The sequence below is a fragment of the Vespa velutina genome, chromosome 18, assembly GCF_912470025.1.
Source record: "Vespa velutina chromosome 18, iVesVel2.1, whole genome shotgun sequence".
NCBI classification, from domain to species: Eukaryota; Metazoa; Arthropoda; class Insecta; order Hymenoptera; family Vespidae; genus Vespa; species Vespa velutina.
Window position 1 is genome coordinate 2742957 of NC_062205.1, and position 22500 is coordinate 2765456.

General features: G+C 28.7%; 3 protein-coding genes across 4 annotated transcripts in view; all 3 read right to left on the bottom strand.

Moving 5' to 3' along the window:
• Positions 1-1542: 1542 nt before the first annotated feature.
• On the bottom strand, positions 1543-9263 carry LOC124955559. Its single transcript, XM_047510147.1, has 13 exons — positions 8765-9263; positions 7756-8172; positions 7382-7613; positions 6987-7212; positions 6498-6776; positions 6345-6447; positions 6179-6309; positions 4902-5025; positions 4375-4779; positions 3313-3732; positions 2937-3168; positions 2542-2767; positions 1543-2331 (listed from the first exon to the last, which is right to left on the bottom strand). The coding sequence occupies exons 1-13, from the start codon at positions 9161-9163 to the stop codon at positions 2046-2048; spliced, it is 3480 nt and encodes a 1159-aa protein (XP_047366103.1). The 5' UTR covers positions 9164-9263; the 3' UTR covers positions 1543-2045.
• A 641-nt stretch (positions 9264-9904) lies between these two features.
• Positions 9905-18651, bottom strand: LOC124955560. Its single transcript, XM_047510148.1, has 10 exons — positions 16553-18651; positions 15833-16252; positions 15459-15690; positions 15042-15267; positions 14508-14790; positions 12798-13307; positions 11743-12162; positions 11370-11601; positions 10947-11178; positions 9905-10718 (listed from the first exon to the last, which is right to left on the bottom strand). Exons 1-10 carry the CDS (start codon positions 16949-16951, stop codon positions 10433-10435), a joined length of 3240 nt encoding a protein of 1079 aa, XP_047366104.1. The 5' UTR covers positions 16952-18651; the 3' UTR covers positions 9905-10432.
• A 354-nt stretch (positions 18652-19005) lies between these two features.
• LOC124955382 (UDP-glucosyltransferase 2-like) overlaps positions 19006-22500 on the bottom strand; it is a 7005-nt gene continuing 3510 nt past the window's right edge. Inside the window, exons 1-5 of one of the 2 annotated variants that reach the window (XM_047509735.1) lie at positions 21372-21917; positions 20364-20783; positions 19990-20221; positions 19575-19800; positions 19006-19481 (exon numbers count right to left, since the gene is read on the bottom strand). In XM_047509735.1, the coding sequence (XP_047365691.1) occupies positions 19196-19481; positions 19575-19800; positions 19990-20221; positions 20364-20783; positions 21372-21779 (1572 nt within the window). In that variant the 5' untranslated portion in view covers positions 21780-21917 and the 3' untranslated portion in view covers positions 19006-19195. Of the gene's footprint in view, positions 19482-19574; positions 19801-19989; positions 20222-20363; positions 20784-21371; positions 21918-22500 lie in introns of those variants that run through there. The other variant, XM_047509734.1, reaches the window with a different exon arrangement.

Here is a 22500-nt window from a genome sequence, read left to right on the forward strand (position 1 = left end):
TTCTTTTTTCCTTCCTTTTTTCCTTCCCTCCTTTCTTTCTTTCTTCCTTTCTTTCTTTCTTTCTTTTTTTCCTGCTTCCTTCATCTTTTCCTTTTTCTCTTTTTTTTTTCTTTTCTCTGTTTTTTTTTTTCTTTTTTAATTTTCTTTTCTTTTCATTCCCCCCTCTCCCCTCCCTCCTCCCCCAACGAGATGATTCATTTCGAAATTATCTACCTTACCGACGGAGTACGTTAACTTGCTTCCCGTGTATCTTTTCAAAAGTTAAGCCGATTTTTAATAAACCGATTAGTTTCATTTTAATGATCGATGCTGCTGATCATTTTAATGGGGAAACTTACACGGGAAACAGAAACTTTTTCAAGAATTTTTTTCTTTTTTACTCAAAGCAAAGTAGTAATATTATTATTATTATTATTATTATTATTATTATTATTATTATTATTATTATTATAGATCGTTCGAATCATCTTGATCTCAATTATAATATCACGATAGTATGTGACTCTTTGTTTGTCCGCTTATGCGAAAAAATTATTTATATATCGTATATCGTATTATTTGTTCTCATCTTGTAAGAAACAATTTTTGTACGAGCATTTATCTATCTTTTTTTTCTTTTCTTTTTTCTTTTTCTTTTTTTTTTTTTTTTCTCCCGTATCTGATATACCTCGTGAGATAGGCTACTTGTTTAAGTGTAGCGCCTTCTATATATATACTACACGCACGTACACATACATCATGAGAATTATATTTTACGTGACAGTAGTTACTTAAAACTGGATTTTATATGATACTTTTTCATTGAACTATTATGTAGCATCATTTTTTTGACGTCCCCCCCCCCCCTCCCTCCCACCCCGCTCCTCTCCGCCACCCCTCTCCATCGTCCCTGATTTTATCATTAGTTTGTATAAGAACATGCAATATTCAAGCTAAATTTCTACCTATCATGAATATTCATTATTTTACGTATTAATCTAAATAAGTTTATTATGGACTAGGTAATAGGAAATAAATAAGAAAAGTAATTAATATTTTTAATATATCATATTGATTGATTAGAAATAATTAAATCCTCTTTAGGGGGATCTAAAAATCGGTTCGATTCATTCTTTTGTTAGAAATAAATCGATCCTTTTTAAGAGTCGATAAATATCATTTGATAAAGGCCGATTAATGACTTCTTTTTTTCTTTTTTTTTTTTTTTTTTTAACAAATACCCATAGAAAAAAATTTTCTTACGGAAAACATTTTTTTTCTAAGTTTAATCAGATTTTTTAAACGTTTCGAAGATAAGAATAATTCTTATCTTCGTGATTTTAAATATCTATGCGTGATAAGTAGCGCATTTTATGACTTTATATTGCTTTCGCGTATTTGTTAGTTTATCAGGCTTTAATTTTTATATAATTTTATCGTATATGTATTTTATTTCTAATAGGTTTTTCTTTCTTTTTTTTTTTTTTTTTTTTTTTTTTTTTTTTTTCCTTTTGTTTTTTATCGACGATTTAATACGTCACGTTATAAGAAAACTACTTAATCTTTTAATCATTCGCAGGTTCGCCTCGTTTTATTATTAACGAAAATTGTAACAATGACTAGGAGAAATATTCTGACGTTTATTACTTATGTCTAAGATAAATTCTAAGCTTCGAAGTTGCCTCTTTAAATTTTATTACGGTCCTAAGGAAAACTTTTGCATGAAATTACTTTTATTTATTCTAGTGACTATCGTGATCGTCAGAGAAATAATAACGTTCATATCTATATCGATAAAACATTGAGATAATTATAGATAAATATCGATGTATAAGATCTTTCATAATTGTTCCGCAAGTCATCATAAGATAAAACCTTATTTATATTATAAAAAAGAACGGTTTATCTATCGATTTAAAATTTATTCATGTTTCTATAACGAAATGTAATTCAACTCTCTCGACGAAATTATTATCTATCGATAATTAACTTCTATGATATGAGAAAAAGGTTTAAAATAAATTAGGATAATCGTTTAGGATTATCGTTATCTGAAATTAAATTTGTTACGACATCTTTTTTACTAGTGAAAAATTGTTATTTGTCTTTGATATTATCATGTTAAGAAGCATTAGTATTAATCGAATTGTTATGTAAATGATGATAATTATAATCAACAATAAGAATATATATACATCTAAAAGATTGTTCTCCCACCAATTCAAGTCCATGGCCGGTGAACGGAGTGCGTCCCATCCGTATTTCACGATATATTCAATCCAATAATTAGCGGTGTCGATTGCCTTCAATGGCCTATCCATAAATTTTTGTGCGACCTTACGTGCAGCCTCCCTGAAAAATATATTGTTATCGTTATTCGAAATGTTTCCAAATAGAAAGTACATAATTTATATATTAGACATATACAATTTGAGTTGATAATATATCGTGTTCTTTCGTTGAAAATAATATTAGAAAATGATACGAGAAATTAAATATTTCTATTGGCTTTTATCTTGAAAAAGTTAAGAGACAATTATACTGCTAATTGAAAGCATGTACCTGTATGTGGAATTATATAAAATTGTATTTAATGCAGCGTCCATTTCATCTTGCGACAAATTTTCGTAGTCTAGTTTTATTGCAATATTCTTTTCCACGTAATTGGCGATATTTGCAAATTGGTCGCAGAAGATAGGTATTCCGATCATTGGAACGCCGCATGAAATGGCCTCCTGTGTTCCCATAAGACCACCATGAGTAATAAATGCCTTCACGTTTGGATGTTCTAAAAATATATTGGATACAACGATTCTACGTAATTTATGAGATACGATATGAACGTGAAAATTTCTGAATGTAATTCAATTAATTATAGGAATGTTATAGTTATTAAAGGACATTGCTAAAGGATGGAATTCTAATGAAACGTTCGAATTTGAGTTAATAAAACTCACGTAAAACCTTCAATTGCGGTATCCACGGCAAAATGTGAACGTTCTTCGGCAAACCAGGTGGTAACTCTTTGGGATTTGGAATTTTCATTAGAATATTTACTGGCGATATCTTTTCGAAAGATTTATAGAATATATCGAGAATCTTTCTTGGAAATGATTCGATCTTGACCATTGAACCAAACGTGAAATAGATAAAACCATCTTTGCTCTCGTCACACCATTTCTGTAGCTCCTGTATTACGGAATTAGAAATGAAATAAAAAAAAAAAATGTTAATTCAGTGAAAAAATCTTTTTTCGTTGAGATACATTCGACACATTGTTGTCTTACAATTAGATTTTATATTCTTACGTGGATGATTCGTACGTTGACTTACAGGTGATAATTTTGAGCCGTCATCTTGAACGTGCAATCCACCGATTTCGACGTAGGCCTGCGTTAATGGTCTGATTCGGTCCACAGTAAAATATGAGTTCACTAGAATCATTGAAATATTCTTTTCCAATTGTCGCACACTCGGTAAATTCGGACCGACGTACTTTCTTATTTGTTCGTCTTGATATTTCGTCAAATGATCGAAGTATATTTTGTTGAAGAAAATGTATAGAAAGTTGTACGTTCGTTGCAAAAAATTCATTGGATTTTTAAAATGCAATAAAGTATTAGGAAAGATGGCGAAATTTTCGGGATTTCCAATATATTGATTTTGCCATGGATAGAGAATGGAAGAACTGATACCGATCACTGGTACGTTCAGAAGATGTCCGAATATGGCAAAACAATGGGCAGCAAGAACCTACGACAATTAGAAAAAATAATTTTGTTATTATGAAAGATTTCATATTGTTATTTTATGTAGATATTATTTGTCGATTAGACTTTTCGAATTAATAGAAATTATATTTTGTGTATATTTATTTTAATTTACGATTTTAAGTAACTTATACGACCGTGCAGAGGAAAAGACTTACGAATACTTATTTTGGTCCTTACATTTATCGTAAACTTATCATTCACTATTTTTTTGGCCGATATTATATAATAGCCTCATATTAATTTATCATATATGTTTTTTATTTCTTAATGATATCGAATGATTTGATAGCAAATAAATTGGGAAGCTTATAATGTTTAGTTATGGTTAAGTATAGTACGTGATCAGTTTAACATTTAATCTTTAACTGATTGCATTATTTTTAGTTTTTCTTTCATTTTCCCTGTCATTTTTTTTTTTCTGAATTGAAATTGAAATGCATGCGTCATTGAAAATTTTTGTTGTAGAAACGTGCAAATATCCGACATTTTGCATAGGGAAAAAAAAAAAAAAAAAAGAAAAAAAAAATAAAACTCTCAGTCTAATTCGAGAAAAAAATGAAGAATAAAAAGAGAAATAAGAATAAAAATAAATAAATGAAAAACAAAAATGTTAAAGAAATACCTCTATCAGAACGACGTCATAGGGTGGATTCTTCGGAGGATTGTGTATTAGTTCCTGAATTTTTGGATTTGCCAAGTGTTCACAAAGATTATTACCACATACGGTTGTGGTAATCTCCACCATGGAGAATTTCCTTGCGATATTGTATGACATGTTATTGACAATATTTATTTCCAATGGTATTACAACCAAATCGGTATAATTAACGAATGGTTTTTTCAATGGGTACGTACTAATTACATCGACTTGATGACCCTTCTTAGCGAGACCTTTCATCAAACTTTCGAACATGATAAAATGACTTTTTCCATGATATGAAAAAATTCCGAGAATTCTATATCCGTGAGATAACGTTAAACATAAGTAAATACAAAAAATAATGCATAGTAACGCTTTCATTTTTTCCTTTCAAAAATCTTTTTTTACTTCACTTTCTTCTTATTATTTTTTTGTTCTAATACAAAATACCGTCACTACTTCTTTTCGATATATGACATGATTTTTAACTCATCCGTTCGTTTATATACGTAACATGAATATTCGGTCAGAAGTGATAACCTTCCAAGATAACATTTAGTTTGAATTCTTTTCCCATTTACAGTTAATTTTTTTTTTTTTTCTACCAATATAATACCTATCAGTATATTAACTCTTGAAAAATATTATTTATAATTTTGCAAATGTATGATGAGCTCTAGGACTCTGACGAATAATTTAATTTTCGTTCATTAAATTTTTATCCTTATCGGGGAACTATAAATTTTTAAAGTAATTTAGTTTAATTTCTTTTTTATTTCTTTTTTATTTTCTTTTTTTTTTTTTTTTTTTTTTTTTTTTTTTATTTTTTTTTTTATTTTTACAAACGTCGTGATAACGGAATGATTACGTCAAGGTCGGTGAATGTATTTAAGTTCATAGAAAAGGAACTTTAATTGTCGAGAAATTACTATTGATGCATGTCACTAATGTTCAACGAAGATCATAAATTTTTTCTAACGCATCTGATAATTATCTTTTAGAAAACTAATACTTTAAAATCCCTAGATCATGGATCCCTTATCGATAAATATATCTACGTTTTTCGAGGAGTCATACTCGAAATTAATCTCGAACGTGAATAATTATTGAACTATTACCAATATATCTGAATAACTCTTGACACTGAATTGATAATGCAAAAAATTTTTTTAGATAACTTTGAGGTACAACAAAACATAACAATCGTAACTGTTATATAATAATATTACAATACATAATATCAGTTGGCATTACAACAATCTACTGATGAAAAATAATTATTATATAATATAATAAACGGTAGCATATATTTGTACGAGTACATTGATTGTATTTACTAACTCATCTAACTTGCTGATTGATAATGTGAGCTTTTTGGCCGAACGATATCTTAATTATTATTATTATTATTATTATTATTATTATTATTATTATTATTATTATTATTATTATTATTATTATTATTATTATTACTATTATTAATATTATTACTATTCTTATTACTGTTATTATTATTCTTATTATTATTATTAATATGAACTTTTAATTTGTATAAAAATGTGCATTACTATAAATATTTCGTATTATTTTCTTACATTTTTATTGCTTTTATCAATAAAAATCATAAACAATGACTCGCAGAAATATTGATATATCGAGTATTTATATTCAAATCAATTGTTAAGTAATTAGTACTTTAATAAATTCATTAATTATTAGTTAGAAGTTAAATTTTCAAAGAAAATTTTGTTAAAAATCCTAATATTCATCACTTTTAACAACTAACTTGTTGTAAATCAATAGAATGCTCATTTCTATATCGATAAAAAATTGGGATACATAATTGAAGATATATTTGGAAATAGTAAATATTGGAATATTACTACGAGTTATCATAGATAAAACCTTACTTATTTTCTGAACAAGATTGTTTATCGATAATTTATTTATACATTGATATCAGCATGAAGTCGAGTTGATCTTTCAAACGTCACCACAAATTTAACATCTGTTGAATGCATTGATAGGAACAAATTCCAAATAAATTCATTTATGCTATAAAAAAACCATGAAATATTCTAACACCGAAATCAAATTGTTATAACATCTTCTTCATGGGTGAAACGTTAATATTTGGGTTAGATAAAATTATGCTTAGAAACATTCTAATTAATCGAATTGTTATGTAAATGATGATAACTATAATCAACAATAAGAATGTATATATGTCTAAAAGATCGTTCTCCCACCAATTCAAGTCCATGGCCGGTGAACGGAGTGCGTCCCATCCGTATTTCACGATATATTCAATCCAATAATTAGCCGTATCGATTGCCTTCAATGGCCTATCCATAAATTTTTGTGCGACTTTACGTGAAGTCTCTCTGAAAAATATATTGTTATCGTTATTCAAAATGTTCCCAAATAGAAAGTACATAATTTATATATTAGACATATATAATTTGAGTTGATAATATATCGTGTTCTTTCGTTGAAAATAATATTCGAAAATGATACGAGAAATTAAATATTTCTATTGGCTTTTATCTTGAAAAAGTTAAGAGACAATTAAACTGCTAATTGAAAGCATGTACCTGTATGTGGAATTATATAAAATTGTATTTAATGCAGCGTCCATTTCATCTTGCGACAAATTTTCGTAGTCTAGTTTTATTGCAATATTTTGCTTCACATAATTAATGACATTTGCAAATTGGTCACCGAAAATAGGTATTCCGATCATTGGAACGCCGCATGAAATGGCTTCCTGTGTTCCCATAAGACCACCATGAGTAATAAATGCCTTCACGTTTGGATGTTCTAAAAATATATTGGATACAACGATTCTACGTAATTTATGAGATACGATATGAACGTGAAAATTTCTGAATGTAATTTAATTAATTATAGGAATGTTATAGTTGTTAAAGGACATTGCTAAAGGATAGAATTCTAATGAAACGTTCGAATTTGAGTTAATAAAACTCACGTAAAACTTTTAATTGCGGCATCCACGACGAAATGTGAACGTTCTTCGGCAAACCAGGTGGTAACTCTTTGGGATTTGGAATTTTCATTAGAATATTTACTGGCGATATCTTTTCGAAAGATTTATAGAATATATCGAGAATCTTTCTTGGAAATGATTCGATCTTGACCATTGAACCAAACGTGAAATAGATAAAACCATCTTTGCTCTCGTCACACCATTTCTGTAGCTCCTGTATTACGGAATTAGAAATGAAATAAAAAAAAATGTTAATTCAGTGAAAAAATCCTTTTTTCGTTGAGATACATTCGACATATTGTTGTCTTACGATTAGATTTTATATTCTTACGTGGATGATTCGTACGTTGACTTACAGGTGATAATTTCGAGCCGTCATCTTGAACATGTAATCCACCGACTTCGACGTAGGCCTGCGTTAAAGGTCTAATTCCGTCCATAGTAAAATATGAGTTCATCAAAATTATGGAAATATTTTGTTCCATTTGTCGCACACTCGGTAAATTCGGACCGACGTACTTTCTTATTTGTTCATCTTGATATTTGGTCAAATGATTGAAGTACATTTTGTTGAAGACACTGTGTAGAAAGTTGTACGTTCGTTGCCAAAAGTTCATTGGACTGTTAAAGTGCAATAAATTATTGGGAAAGATGGCCAAATTTTGGGGATTTTCTAAGAAAGAACTGAGCCATAAATAATTTGCAGTACTGACACCGATCACTGGTACATTAAGAATATGTCCAAATATAGCAAAACAATGAGCAGCAAGAACCTAAGGCAATTAAAAAAAATAATCCAGTTACTAGGAGTTCTTTCATATTATTATTTTCTAATGATCCGTTTTGTCTGGACAATTAGACTTTTTTACAAATTATCAAATTATCATTTTTCGTATAAATATTGAAGTTTACGTAACTTATACGATTTTGCACAGAAAAAGATGTGCGAACGCTATTCTCATCTTTATGTTCATCTTTAACTTATTATTCGCGTTGTTTTTTTGTCGAGATTATGATTTATCATTTATGTTAATTTATCATGTATAATTTTTGTTTTCTAATGCTATCATATGATCGGAAGCATACAAATTGGAAAGCTTACATAATGTAAGTCATAGTCAAGAATAGAACGTGATTAGCTTAACATTTAGTTTTTAAGTGATAGTGGAATTGTTAGTTCTTTTATCATTTTCCCTGTCACTTTTTTCTTCAACTGCATTTAAATGCCTGCATTATTTTAAATACTTTGTGGAGATATGCAAACATTCGACATGTTGCGTAAAAAAATATAAGTCTGTTAATATAATTTTAAGAGAAGGATGAAAAAAAGAAAAAATGAAAAAAACAAGAAAGTTAAAGGAATACCTCTATCAGAACTACGTCATAAGGTGGATCCTTTGGAGGATTGTGAATTAGTTTTTGGATTTTTGGATGTTCCAAGCATTCACAAAGCTGATAGCCACCTATGGTTGACAATACATCTATCATTGTCAGTTTACTTGCGATATCGTACGAAACATTATTGACAAAATTGATTTCTTGTGATATCACAACTAAATCTGTATAATTGACGAATGATTTTTTCAGTGGGAACGGACCAATTGCATCAACCTGATGACCCTTCTTAGCGAGACCTTTCATTAAACTTTCGAACATAATAAAATGACTTTTCACTTTATATGGAAATATTCCAAGGATTCTATATCCTTGGGATAACGTAAGACACAAACTCATACACGAAATAATGCATAGTAAAATCTTCATTTTTCTTTGAATCTTTTTTTCTTCGATTCTTCTTCGTTTTTTCTTGTATCTTTCCTTATGCAATTTACCGTTGCTACTTCTTCCCGTAATGTGACATTTTTTTAATTCATTCGTTCGTTTATATATACATATTTCGTCAAAAAAATAATAATATCATAAAACATTTAGCGTAGTGTTTATTTCCTTCATTTATATGCATTTTCTATACTAATATAGTACATTTACATATACTGATGTTTAAACGATACGTTAGATAGCTTTGTAAATGGTCAACATTTTAACTAAATATTTAAACTATTATGAATTTTTAAGGTTATCAGGAAAATATTTATATACACGGTAATTTCGTTTTATCATTTTTTTTTTGTCTTTTTTTTTGTTTTTTTGTTTTTGCACAATCATCGTAATAACGGCATGATTACGTCAAAGTCGGTGAGTGCATTTAAGACTATGGAGAATGAGTGTTAACGAGCGTTCTCGAAAAGTTATTATTAATGCATGTCACTAATGATCAACGAAGACCACGAAATTTAATCCATGCAATAATCATCTGTTAAAGACTTAACACATTAAACTCCTGGATCATGGATCATTTAACGATAAATATATCTTCGTTTTTCGTGGACTCATGCTCGAAATTATCCGAACTGTGAATATTGAGCTATTATCAATATATCGGAATCATTCTTTACACTAAATTGATAATGCAAAAGATTTAAGTGATTATGTCAATTTAAACGATTTAATCTCTTTGATAACTTTTATTAAGAGAAAAAACAAAACAACATGACAATCGTAACTATTATATAGTAAACAGTATATATTAAATAGTATCATGCTTTCTATGGGTATATTGTACTTACTGACTGACTTAACTTGCTGGTTGGCATAGTGAGTCGTCTGTTGCCAAACGATTCCCTTAATATTTGGAATCGATGATTTCGATATGGATTTATATAAATTATTATTGATATCTTTTTTATCATCGATAAAAAATTGGGATACATAATTGAAGATAAATTTGGAAATAGTAGATATTAGAATATTTCTATGAGTCATCATAAATAAAATCTTATTTTTTTTTCTGAACAAGATCGTTTATCTATCTATAATTTATTCACACATTGATATCAGCGTGAAGTCGAATTAATTTTTCAAACATCACCACAAATTTATCATCAGTTGAATGTATTGATAGGAACCAATTCTCAAATAAATTCATTTATGTTTTAAAAAATCTTGAAATATTCTAACACCGAAATCAAATTGTTATAACATCTTCTTCATGGGTGAAACGTTAATATTTGGGTTAGATAAAATTATGCTTAGAAACATTCTAATTAATCGAATTGTTATGTAAATGATGATAACTATAGTCAACAATAAGAATGTATATACGTCTAAAAGATCGTTTTCCCACCAATTCAAGTCCATGGCCGGTGAACGGAGTGCGTCCCATCCGTATTTCACGATATATTCAATCCAATAATTAGCCGTGTCGATTGCCTTCAATGGCCTATCCATAAATTTTTGTGCAACTTTACGTGCGGCCTCCCTAAAAAATATATTGTTATCGTTATTTAGAGTTATCGTTGTTCGAAATAAAAATTGCATAATAATATGTTACATATATACAATTTGAGTTGATAGTGTATCGTGTTCTTTCTTCGAAAATAATATTTGAAGATATGTATATATATATGTATAAGTTAAATATTTCTTTTGGCTTTTTCCTTGGAAAAATTAAGAGGCAATTAAAGCTTTAATTGCTCATAGAAAGTACCTGTACCTGTATGTGGAATTATTTAAGATTGCGTTCAATGCCGCATCCATGTCATCTTGCGATAAAGTTTCATAGTCTAGTTTTATTGCGATATTCTTCTTAACATAATTAGCGACATTTGAAAATTGGTCGGCGAAGATTGGTAATCCGATCATTGGAACGCCACATGAAATGGCCTCTTGTGTCCCCATAAGACCACCGTGAGTAATAAATGCTTTCACGTTCCGATGTTCTAAAAAAAATATATATATATTCGATATAATGATTATTCTCCCTTGATTGAGAGATACGATATATAGACGTAAATATTTTCTCAATTTAATTCAATTAATTATAAAAATGTTATATTTTTTAAAGGATATTGTTAAAGTATGCAATTCTGATAAAATATTCGAATGTTTCATTTTGCGTAATTAAACTCACGTAAAACTTTCAATTGCGGTATCCACGGCAAAGTGTGAACGTTCTTTGGCAAACCAGGTGGTAACTCTTCGGGATTTGGAATCTTCATTAGAATATTTACTGGCGATATCCTTTCGAAAGATTTATAGAATATATCGAGAATCTTTCTTGGAAATGATTCGATCTTGACCATTGAACCAAACGTGAAATAGACAAAACCATCTTTGCTCTCGTCCAACCATTTCTGTAGCTCCTGTATTACGGAATTAGAAATGAAATAAAAAAAAATGTTAATTCAGTGAAAAAATCTTTTTTCGTTGAGATACATTCGACACATTGTTGTCTTACAATTAGATTTTATATTCTTACGTGGATGATTCGTACGTTGACTTACAGGTGATAATTTTGAGCCGTCATCTTGAACGTGCAATCCACCGACTTCGACGAAGGCCTGCGTTAAAGGTCTAATTCCATTTAAAGTGAAATATGAGTTCACCAGAATCATGGAAATATTTTTTTCCAATTGTCGTATACTCGGTAAATTCGGACCTACGTACTTTCTTATTTGTTCATCTTGATATTTGGTTACATGATTGAAGTATATTTTGTTGAAGATAGTGTGTAGAAAGTTGTACGTTCGTTGCCAAAAGTTCATTGGATTGTTAAAGTTCAATAAATTATTCGGAAGAATGGCCAAATTTTCGGGATTTCCAATATATTGATTTTGCCATGGATAGAGACTGCAAGTACTGACACCGATCACTGGTACATTAAGAATATGTCCGAATATAGCAAAACAATGAGCAGCGAGAACCTAAGGCAATTAGAAAAAACAATCGAGTTACTAGGAATTCTTTCATTTTATTATTTTCTAATGATCATTATGTTTGTACTATTAGACTTTGGCGAATTATCTCAAATTATCATCTTCCGTATAAATATTTTAGTTTATCTAACTTAGACGATCTTACACAGAGAAAGACGTACGAATGCGTTTCTTGTCCTTACATTTATTTATTATTCACGATGATGTTTGTCAAGATTATAAATTATCCTAACGTTAATTTATCTCACATATAATTTTTCTTTCCTAATGCTTACGAGTAATCAAAAGCAAACAAATTGGAAAGCTTATAATGTGAATCATGGTCAAGGATAGAACGATTGTCAATTAAACAATTAATCATTAAAATCTTGCCAAATTTTTTAATGTTTCCTCTGTTCTTTTTTCTTTTTTCCTTTTTTTTTTTTTTTTTTTTTTTTGTCTCCGCGAACCTATTTTCTCTTATTATCTTTTTTGAACTCCATTGAAATGCATTGCGTCATTTGAATTGCATCGTGGAGATGTGCTAACGTGTTCGACATGTCGCGTAAAATATGTTAATTTGTCAGTCTTATTTTACAATAGGATGAAAAGGACAATTAAAAACAAAGAATGTAATGAAATACCTCCATCAGTACGACGTCATAGGGTGGATCCTTCGGAGGATTGCGAATTAGTTTTTGAATTTTTGGAAGTGCCAAGTTTTCACAAAGATTATTACCAGCTATGTTTGACAACGTCTGCAAAATGGAGAGTTTATTTGCTAATTTGTACGAAATGTTATTGACAATTTTATTTTCCAATGGCACCACAACTAAATCGGTATAATTAACGAACGGTTTATTCAATGGGTACGAACTAATCACATCGACCTGATGACCCTTCTTAACGAGTCCTTTCATCAAATTTTCGAACATAATAAAATGACTTTTCCCGAGAAATGGAAAAATTCCAAGGATTCTATATCCCTGGGATAACGTAAGACACAAACTCATACACAATATAATCCATAGTAAAGTCTTCATTTTTCTTTGAATCTTTTTTTCTTCGATTCTTCTTCGTTTTCCCTTGTATCTTTTCTTATACAATGTACCGTCGCTACTTCTTCCCGTTATATGACATTTGTTTAATTCATTCGTTCATTTACATATTAACATTTTGGAAACAAATGATAATGTCAGAAAATGAAATTTATCATCGTTTAAGTTAATTTATAAGTCAATTTTCGAGTTAATTTTTGCTCTAAGGACTTTTTTTTTCTCATTTATATTTATTTTTCATATTAAAATAATACATTACCATAGTTTGGTCTTTTAAAAACTGTGATAGACGAGTTTATAAATGGCGAGCATTTTAACAAAATATTTAAACTTTTACGAATTTTTACGATTATCAGTAAAATATTCACATGTATGGTAATTTGGTTTTTGTTTCTGCATAAACATCGTCACAATCGAATGATTACATTAAAATCAGTTAATCTTTTAAAAATGTTTAAGCCTATAGAGAATGAGCTTTAACGAGCGTTCTCGAAAAGTTACTATTAATGCATGTCACTAATGATCAACGAAGACCACGAAATTTAATCCATGCAATAATCATCTGTTAAAGACTTAACACATTAAACTCCTGGATCATGGATCATTTAACGATAAATGTATCTTCGTTTTTCGTGGATTCATGCTCGAAATTATCCGAACTGTGAATATTGAGCTATTATCAATATATCGGAATCATTCTTTACACTAAATTGATAATGCAAAAGATTTAAGTGATCATGTCAATTTAAACGATTTAATCTCTTTGATAACTTTTATTAAGAGAAAAAACAAAACATGACAATCGTAACTATTATATAGTAAACAGTATATATTAAACAGTATCATGTTTTCTATGGGTATATTGTACTTACTGACTGACTTAACTTGCTGGTTGGTATAGTGAGTCGTCTGTTGCCAAACGATTCCCTTAATATTTGGAATCGATGATTTCGATATGGATTTTTCTTTGATACAAAAATATGAATTATTATTGATATCTTTTTTATCATCGATAAAAAATTGGGATACATAATTGAAGATAAATTTGGGAATAGTAGATATTAGAATATTTCTATGAGTCATTATAGATAAAATCTTATTTTTTTTTCTGAACAAGATCGTTTATCTATCTATAATTTATTCACACATTGATATCAGCGTGAAGTCGAATTAATTTTTCAAACATCACCACAAATTTATCATCAGTTGAATGTATTGATAGGAACCAATTCCCAAATAAATTCATTTATCTTTTAAAAAATCTTGAAATATTCTAACACCGAAATCAAATTGTTATAACATCTTCTTCATGGGTGAAACGTTAATATTTGGGTTAGATAAAATTATTCTTAGAAACATTCTAATTAATCGAATTGTTATGTAAATGATGATAACTATAGTCAACAATAAGAATGTATATACGTCTAAAAGATCGTTTTCCCACCAATTCAAGTCCATGGCCGGTGAACGGAGTGCGTCCCATCCGTATTTCACGATATATTCAATCCAATAATTAGCCGTGTCAATTGCTTTCAATGGCCTATTTAAAAATTGTTGTGCAACTTTATGTGCGGCCTGCCTAAAAAATATAACGTTATCGTATATATTAGAATTGTCTGAAACAATAAGTATATAATGATATGTTAATCATATGTAGTTTCATATTATGCTGTATCGTGTTCCAGTTTTCAAAATAACATTCAGAAATAACGCAAGAATATATCTTTATATACATATATACATATGTATACGCTATATACTTGTTTTACCTTTTTCCTTGGAAATATTAAAAGGTAATTAACGCATTAACTGTTCGTAGAAAGTTTATACCTGTATGTGGAATTATTTAAGATTGCGTTCAATGCCGCGTCCATGTCATCTTGTGATAAATTTTCATAGTCTAGTTTTATTGCGATATTCTTCTTAACATAATTAGCGACATTTGAAAATTGGTCGGCGAAGATTGGTAATCCGATCATTGGAACGCCACATGAAATGGCCTCTTGTGTCCCCATAAGACCACCGTGAGTAATAAATGCTTTCACGTTCCGATGTTCTAAAAAAAATATATATATATTCGATATAATGATTATTCTCCCTTGATTAAGAGATACGATATATAGACGTAAATATTTTTTCAATTTAATTCAATTAATTATAAAAATGTTATAATTTTTCAAGGACATTCCTAAAGTATGCAATTCTGATAAAATATTCGAATGTTTCATTTTGCGTAATTAAACTCACGTAAAACTTTCAATTGCGGTATCCACGGCAAAGTGTGAACATTCTTTGGCAAACCAGGTGGTAACTCTTCGGGATTTGGAATCTTCATTAGAATATTTACTGGCGATATCCTTTCGAAAGATTTATAGAATATATCGAGAATCTTTCTTGGAAATGATTCGATCTTGACCATTGAACCAAACGTGAAATAGACAAAACCATCTTTGCTCTCGTCACACCATTTCTGTAGCTCCTGTATTACGGAATTAGAAATGAAATAAAAAAAATATTAATTCAGTGAAAAAAATCTTTTTTCGTTAAGACACATTTGACAAAGTGTTGTTTTACAATTAGATTTTATTTTCTTACGTGGATGATAAATACGTTCGACTTACCGGTGATAATACCGAGCCGTCATCTTGAACATGCAATCCACCAACTTCTATGTGGGCCTGCGTTAACGGTCTAATTCCATTTAAAGTAAAATATGAGTTCACCAGAATCATGGAAATATTCTTTTCCAATTGTCGCACACTTGGTAAATTCGGACCGACGTACTTTCTTATTTGTTCATCTTGATATTTGGTCAAATGATTGAAGTATATTTTATTGAAGACAGTGTGTAGAAAGTTGTACGTTCGTTGCCAAAAGTTCATTGGATTGTTAAAGTTCAATAAATTATTTGGAAGAATGGCCAAATTTTCGGGATTTCCGATAATATGATTGTGCCATGGATAAAGAGTACACGAACTGACACCGATCACTGGTACGTTGAAAAGATGTCCGAATATGGCTAAACAATGAGCACCAAGAATCTATGGCAATTACAAAAAAAAAAAAAAAAAAAAAAAAAAAAGAAAACAATTTAGTTATTATATTATTTTAGGGAGATTTTGTTTGTCAATTAGACTTTTCGAATTATCAGAAATCATATTCTCTGTTTATATATTTTAGTTTACGTAATTTATTATACGATCGTTTACAAGAAAATATATACGTAATGCAATTCTCATCCTCACTTTTATCTTAAAATTATAATTTGTAATCTGTTAATATAATTTTAGAAAAGGATGAGAAGAAAAAAAAATGAGAAGCAAAAAATTAAAAAAAAATACCTCTATAAGAACTACGTCATAAGGTGGATCCTTCGGAGGATTGTGGATTAGTTTTTGTATTTCTGGATGTGCCAGGTATTCACAAACGGGATTACCACTTATGGTTGACACCGCATGTACTGTGAAGATTTTCCTTGCGATATCGTACGATACATTATTGAGTGTATTTATTTGCGATTCTATCACAATTAAATCGTTATAATTAACGAATGGCTTTTTCAATGGGAACGGACTAATGACATCAACCTGATGGCCATTTTTAGCTAATCCTTTCATCAATGTTTCGAACATGACAAAATGACTTTTTGCATAGTATGGAAATATTCCAAGAATTCTATATCCCTGACAATACATCAAACATAAATCCATCCAAAATATAATGCATAGTGACACTTCCATTTTTCTTCGAATATATTTTTTCTTTTGCTTCCTGTCTTCTCCTTTTCTTTTCGTTTTCCTTCTGCAGCTCTTTATTTCTTTTCAAATTCATATTTATTTTAACCCACACGTTTATTTATATACCTTTGTATCAGTAACAATTGATAATGTCAAAAAACACAAAAAAAAAAAAAGAACAAAAAAAAACAAAAGAAAACAAAACAAGAAAAAAAAAGAAAAAACAAAAAACAAATGTTAGCAAAATATTTATTTTTCATTTATATCCACTTTTCGTATTAGAATAGTACATTTCCATATTTTAACGTTTGAAAATTGATAGACGTTTTTACAATTATCTAACGTCGTAGCATTTCATTTAAATATTTATACTTCCGTATATTTTTTTTACGATTATCATGAAAATATTTACATGCACGATAATTTGTATTTTTTATTTTTCTTTTTGTTTTTTTTTTGTTTTGTTTTCGTTATTTTTTTTTTTTTTTTTTTTTTTTTTTTCTATAAACATCGCGATAACAGAATGATAATAATAACCAAAATGGTCGATGAATATATTTCGAATGTTAAATAGTAAACTCAAGTGAGTATTCTTGCGAGAAGTTAGTACAGTATTGATACAGTTTAGCACTTGACGTTCAACTAAGATCACAAATTTTAACGCATTGAAAATCACACGTTAATAGAGTTAAAATCATGGATCATAGATCGTTTATCGATAAATATATCTTCGAGAAGTTATCATCGAGGACTTACAATTCGAAATTTAATTCAATGTGTGTGATTATTGTGCTATTATGAATAATATCGGAGTAACTTTTGATATCAAATTAATACCATAAAAGTTTTATGTGTATAAGTGAATATAAACGATTTGACCTAATTGATAACTTTTATTAACAGGAAAAACAAAAGATAACAGACATAAATATTATATGATAATATTATGATAGACGAGTACCAATTAGTATTACTTATTAACTGTTTACACAAAATAATTATTATATTATATAGTAAACTATAGTGTACTCGATCTACAAGTGTATCGTATTTATCAATTGATCTAACTTTATCAATTGCACCGGTCTTACGTGAAACTTATTGACCGTCACTTGTCTGATTAAAAAGCTATAACGATTTTATTCGTTTCAATGGAAATAAGAAGATCCATCAGTTGCGAGCAACATTAATTCATTCATATTTATCGTTCTTCATAATTATCGTTCGTTAAAATATTATTTTAAAAAATATTAAAGAAGAGTCAGTGCGAGCCAGTGAAAGAATGAAAAATATACAAGATGATTAAAAACAAAGAAAAAAAAAAAAGACAAAAGACAAAAAAAAAAAAAAAAGAAAAATACAAAAAAGAAAATGAAAGAGAAATCTGAATTGGACTCAAGATAGTGTTTGCTGTGCTGGAATATATTAGAAATCAACGTGGAGATAGACTGAACTTCATTGTTATAATTGTTTTCTTTTTAAATATATTGTATAAACTAATTACTTTTTATTCTAATGATTGTGCTTGTAATAACAAACAATATTCGTTTAATGACAATCGAAGTTTCTCGATATTCTGAGGAATATTTTTTCGAAATTTTTTTTTTTTTTTTTTTTTTTTTAATTAGTAATCGATCGATCATTTCAATATATACTTTTATTTTGTACAGAAATAAGAATCACCATTTAAATATTTCGTAATTTTCCTCATATTTCGTTTTATCAATGAAAAATCACAAATCGACGAATCTTGGAAAAATATTGATATATCGAATATTTATATTATAAATCAATCGCTAAATATTAAATTTGATTAATAAATTCATTACAATTAAAAGTTAAATTTTTCATTACAAATTTTGCAAAGAAACTTTTGTAAAAAAAAAAAAAAAAAAAAAAAAACCAGCTTTTATTTTTTTCATTACGTTTTAACGATTATAACATTTCTTATATCGATTAAAAAAAAAAAAAATTGAGATACATAAACAAAGATAAATTTGAAAGTAAATAGAATATTCAGATATTTCCATGAATCGTCATAGATTATTTAAACAAGATTCTTATTTTCTAAACTAGAGTTAATTTAGAAAATAAGCAAAGCTTAATAAGTAGAGCTTATCGATTTATAATTTTTTCATACATTGATATCGACATGAAGTTAAATTATTAATTAAATTATATATTTTGATATGTACAAAATTTAAAGAAATTCATCTACACGGAATTATCTAATTCGAAATCAGATTGTTATGACATTTTCTTTGCGCGTGAAACATTGACGTTTGCATTAGATAAAACCATGTTCCGAAGTATTTGAATTAAACGAATTGTTATGTAAACGATGAAAACTGTAACAAGAATTAGAAATGCATATACATCTAAAAGAGCTATTTCCCACCAATTTAAATCTATGACCGGTGAACGGAGCGCATCCGGTCCATATTTCACGATATAATTAATCCAATAATTAGCTACGTCGATTGGTTTCAATGGCCTATCCGAAAATTTCATTCCTATTATACGTGCCGTCTCCCTAAAAAATATATATATATATATATAATTTGAGTTGATAGAATAACATGATCCATGTTTCAAAAAAATATTCAAAATCAATAACGATTCGTACCTGTAAGTGGAATTATACAAGATGGCGTTCAATGCGGCGTCCATAGAATCTTGCGACAAATTTTCGTAATCCAATTTTATTGCAATCTTCTTTTCCACATAGTTATCGATATTTATAAATTGATCGGCGAATAAAGGTATTCCGATCATTGGAACGCCGCAAGAAATGGCCTCTTGTGTCCCCATAAGACCACCGTGAGTAATAAACGCTTTCACGTTCCGATGTTCTAAAAAAAATATGTATATTCGATATAATGATTATTCTCCCTTGATTAAGAGATACGATATATAGACGTAAATAGTTTCTCAATTTAATTCAATTAATTATAAAAATGTTATAATTTTTCAAGGACATTCCTAAAGTATGCAATTCTGATAAAATATTCGAATGTTTCATTTTGCGTAATTAAACTCACGTAAAACTTTCAATTGCGGTATCCATGGTGAAATGTGAACGTTCTTTGGCAAACCAGGTGGTAACTCTTTGGGATTTGGAATCTTCATTAGAATATTTACTGGCGATATCCTTTCGAAAGATTTATAGAATATATCGAGAATCTTTCTTGGAAATGATTCAATCTTGACCATTGAACCAAACGTGAAATAGACAAAACCATCTTTGCTCTCGTCACACCATTTCTGTAGCTCCTGTATTACGGAATTAGAAATGAAATAAAAAAAATGTTAATTCAATGAAAAAAATCTTTTTTCATTAAGACACATTTGACAAAGTGTTGTTTTACAATTAGATTTTATTTTCTTACGTGGATGATAAATACGTTCGACTTACCGGTGATAATACCGAGCCGTCATCTTGAACATGCAATCCACCAACTTCTATGTGGGCCTGCGTTAATGGTCTAATTCCATTTAAAGTGAAATATGAGTTCACCAGAATCATGGAAATATTCTTTTCCAATTGTCGCACACTTGGTAAATTCGGACCGATGTACTTTCTTATTTGTTCATCTTGATATTCGGTCAAATGATTGAAGTATATTTTATTGAAGGCAGTATGTAGAAAATTGTATGTTCGTTGCCAAAAGTTCATTGGAGTCTTAAAGTTCAATAAATTATTTGGAAGAATGGCCAAATTTTCGGGATTTCCGATAATATGATTTTGCCATGGATAAAGAGCAGACGAACTGACACCGATCACTGGTACGTTGAAAAGATGTCCGAATATGGCAAAACAAGGGGCACCAAAAATCTATGGCAATTAGAAAAAACAATTCAATTATTACAAAATCTTTCATATTATTTTTAATGTAACTAATTCCATTCTCACTATTATTCATTTCTTATTATTATTCGTAAAATTATTTGTCTAGGAAAAATTGTTCGAAACGATAATTTATTTCGTTAATTTATTGCGTACGATTTTTTATTCTTGAATTATCTTAAAAAATCGAAAACGAATAAACTTGAGAGAGTTTTTTAAAGCAATCATGATGGATTGAACGTGTTCAGTTTATAAACTAAACGTACTTCCGAAATTCGTGTTTCTTTTTTTTCTTTTCTTTTGTTTCTTTTTTTTTTTTTTTTGTTTTTCTCCCATTATATCTAACGTTTTATTATAAAAGCTCGTCATAAAAGAACTATTGTATAAATATACGTAGATAAGAAAATATAGATAGGATAGTGAGGAGGTTTTCCTCACTTGTCATAAATATCGTCATATTTTATAAAAAAAAAAAAAAGGATGATATAGTAAGTGAGCTAAATGTATATGTATTTTATGATAGAAAGGGGAAAAAAAAAAAAAAAGAAAATGGACTGATAAATAAAGATAATATACCTCTATCAAAATGATATCGTACGGTTCCTTTTTCGGTGGATCGTGTATTAATTTTTGGATTTGTGGATTCGCCAAGTGTTCACAAAGTTGATTACCAGAAACAATTGTTACCATGTACAACGGTTCATCCAACAAAACTTTCTTCATAGTATCGTACGTTACATTATTGACAAATTTTATGTGCGATTTTAATACAATTAAATCGGTATAATTAACAAATGACTTTTCCAATGGAAACGTACTGATTACGTCAATCTGATGGCCCTTTTTAACGAGACCTTTCATCAATCCTTCGAACATATTAAAGTGACTCTTTACATTGATTGGAAAAATTCCGAGTATTCGATAACCCTGAATTAACGTGAGACACAAAGCCATGAAAAATATAATCCACCGTAACAATTTCATTTTACTTCTTTGAATCTTTTATTTATTTCTTTTTACTTTCGTTTCCTTTTTATTAGTTTCTTTTACTTTTTCTCTCTTCTCTTCCGTTTTCAAACTCCTGTCGTCACTTCTTCCTTCTACGATATTTCAGTTTAATCCATTAGTTCGCTTATTTATATATATATATATATATATATATATATATATATATATATATATATATGTGTGTGTGTGTGTATATATATATATATGCAAATACGGAAATAAAAATTCTGTTAATGATGTCATAGTTCGATAACAAGTTTATCGTGTGCATCAATGACTGCGTAATTTTTGTTAAAGTAAAAGTTAAAATTCTAACGAAAAAATTTAGTTTCAACCGTTGTTGTATATATAAATATTAATATTTTTCTTTTGTTTCTGTCCCCCCCACCCCTTTTTCTTTTTTTTTTTTTTTTTTTTTTTTTTTTTTTTTTTTTTTTTTTTTTTTTTTTTTTTTTTTTTTTTTTCTTTTTGTCAAAAAGAGAAAATATCAATGAGCGTTTCTGCGGGACAACATTAATTATTATTATTTCACACTAGCTATCAGGATCAAAGAATTTTACGTATTTACAATGTTTTATTAGAAATATTCACTGAAAACTGTTTGAATAGTTGATCGTTTAAAATGAAGAAACTTATCTTTTTTTTTTTCTTTTTTTTTTTTTCTTTCTTTCTTTTTTTTTAAAGTTATGCATTAGTA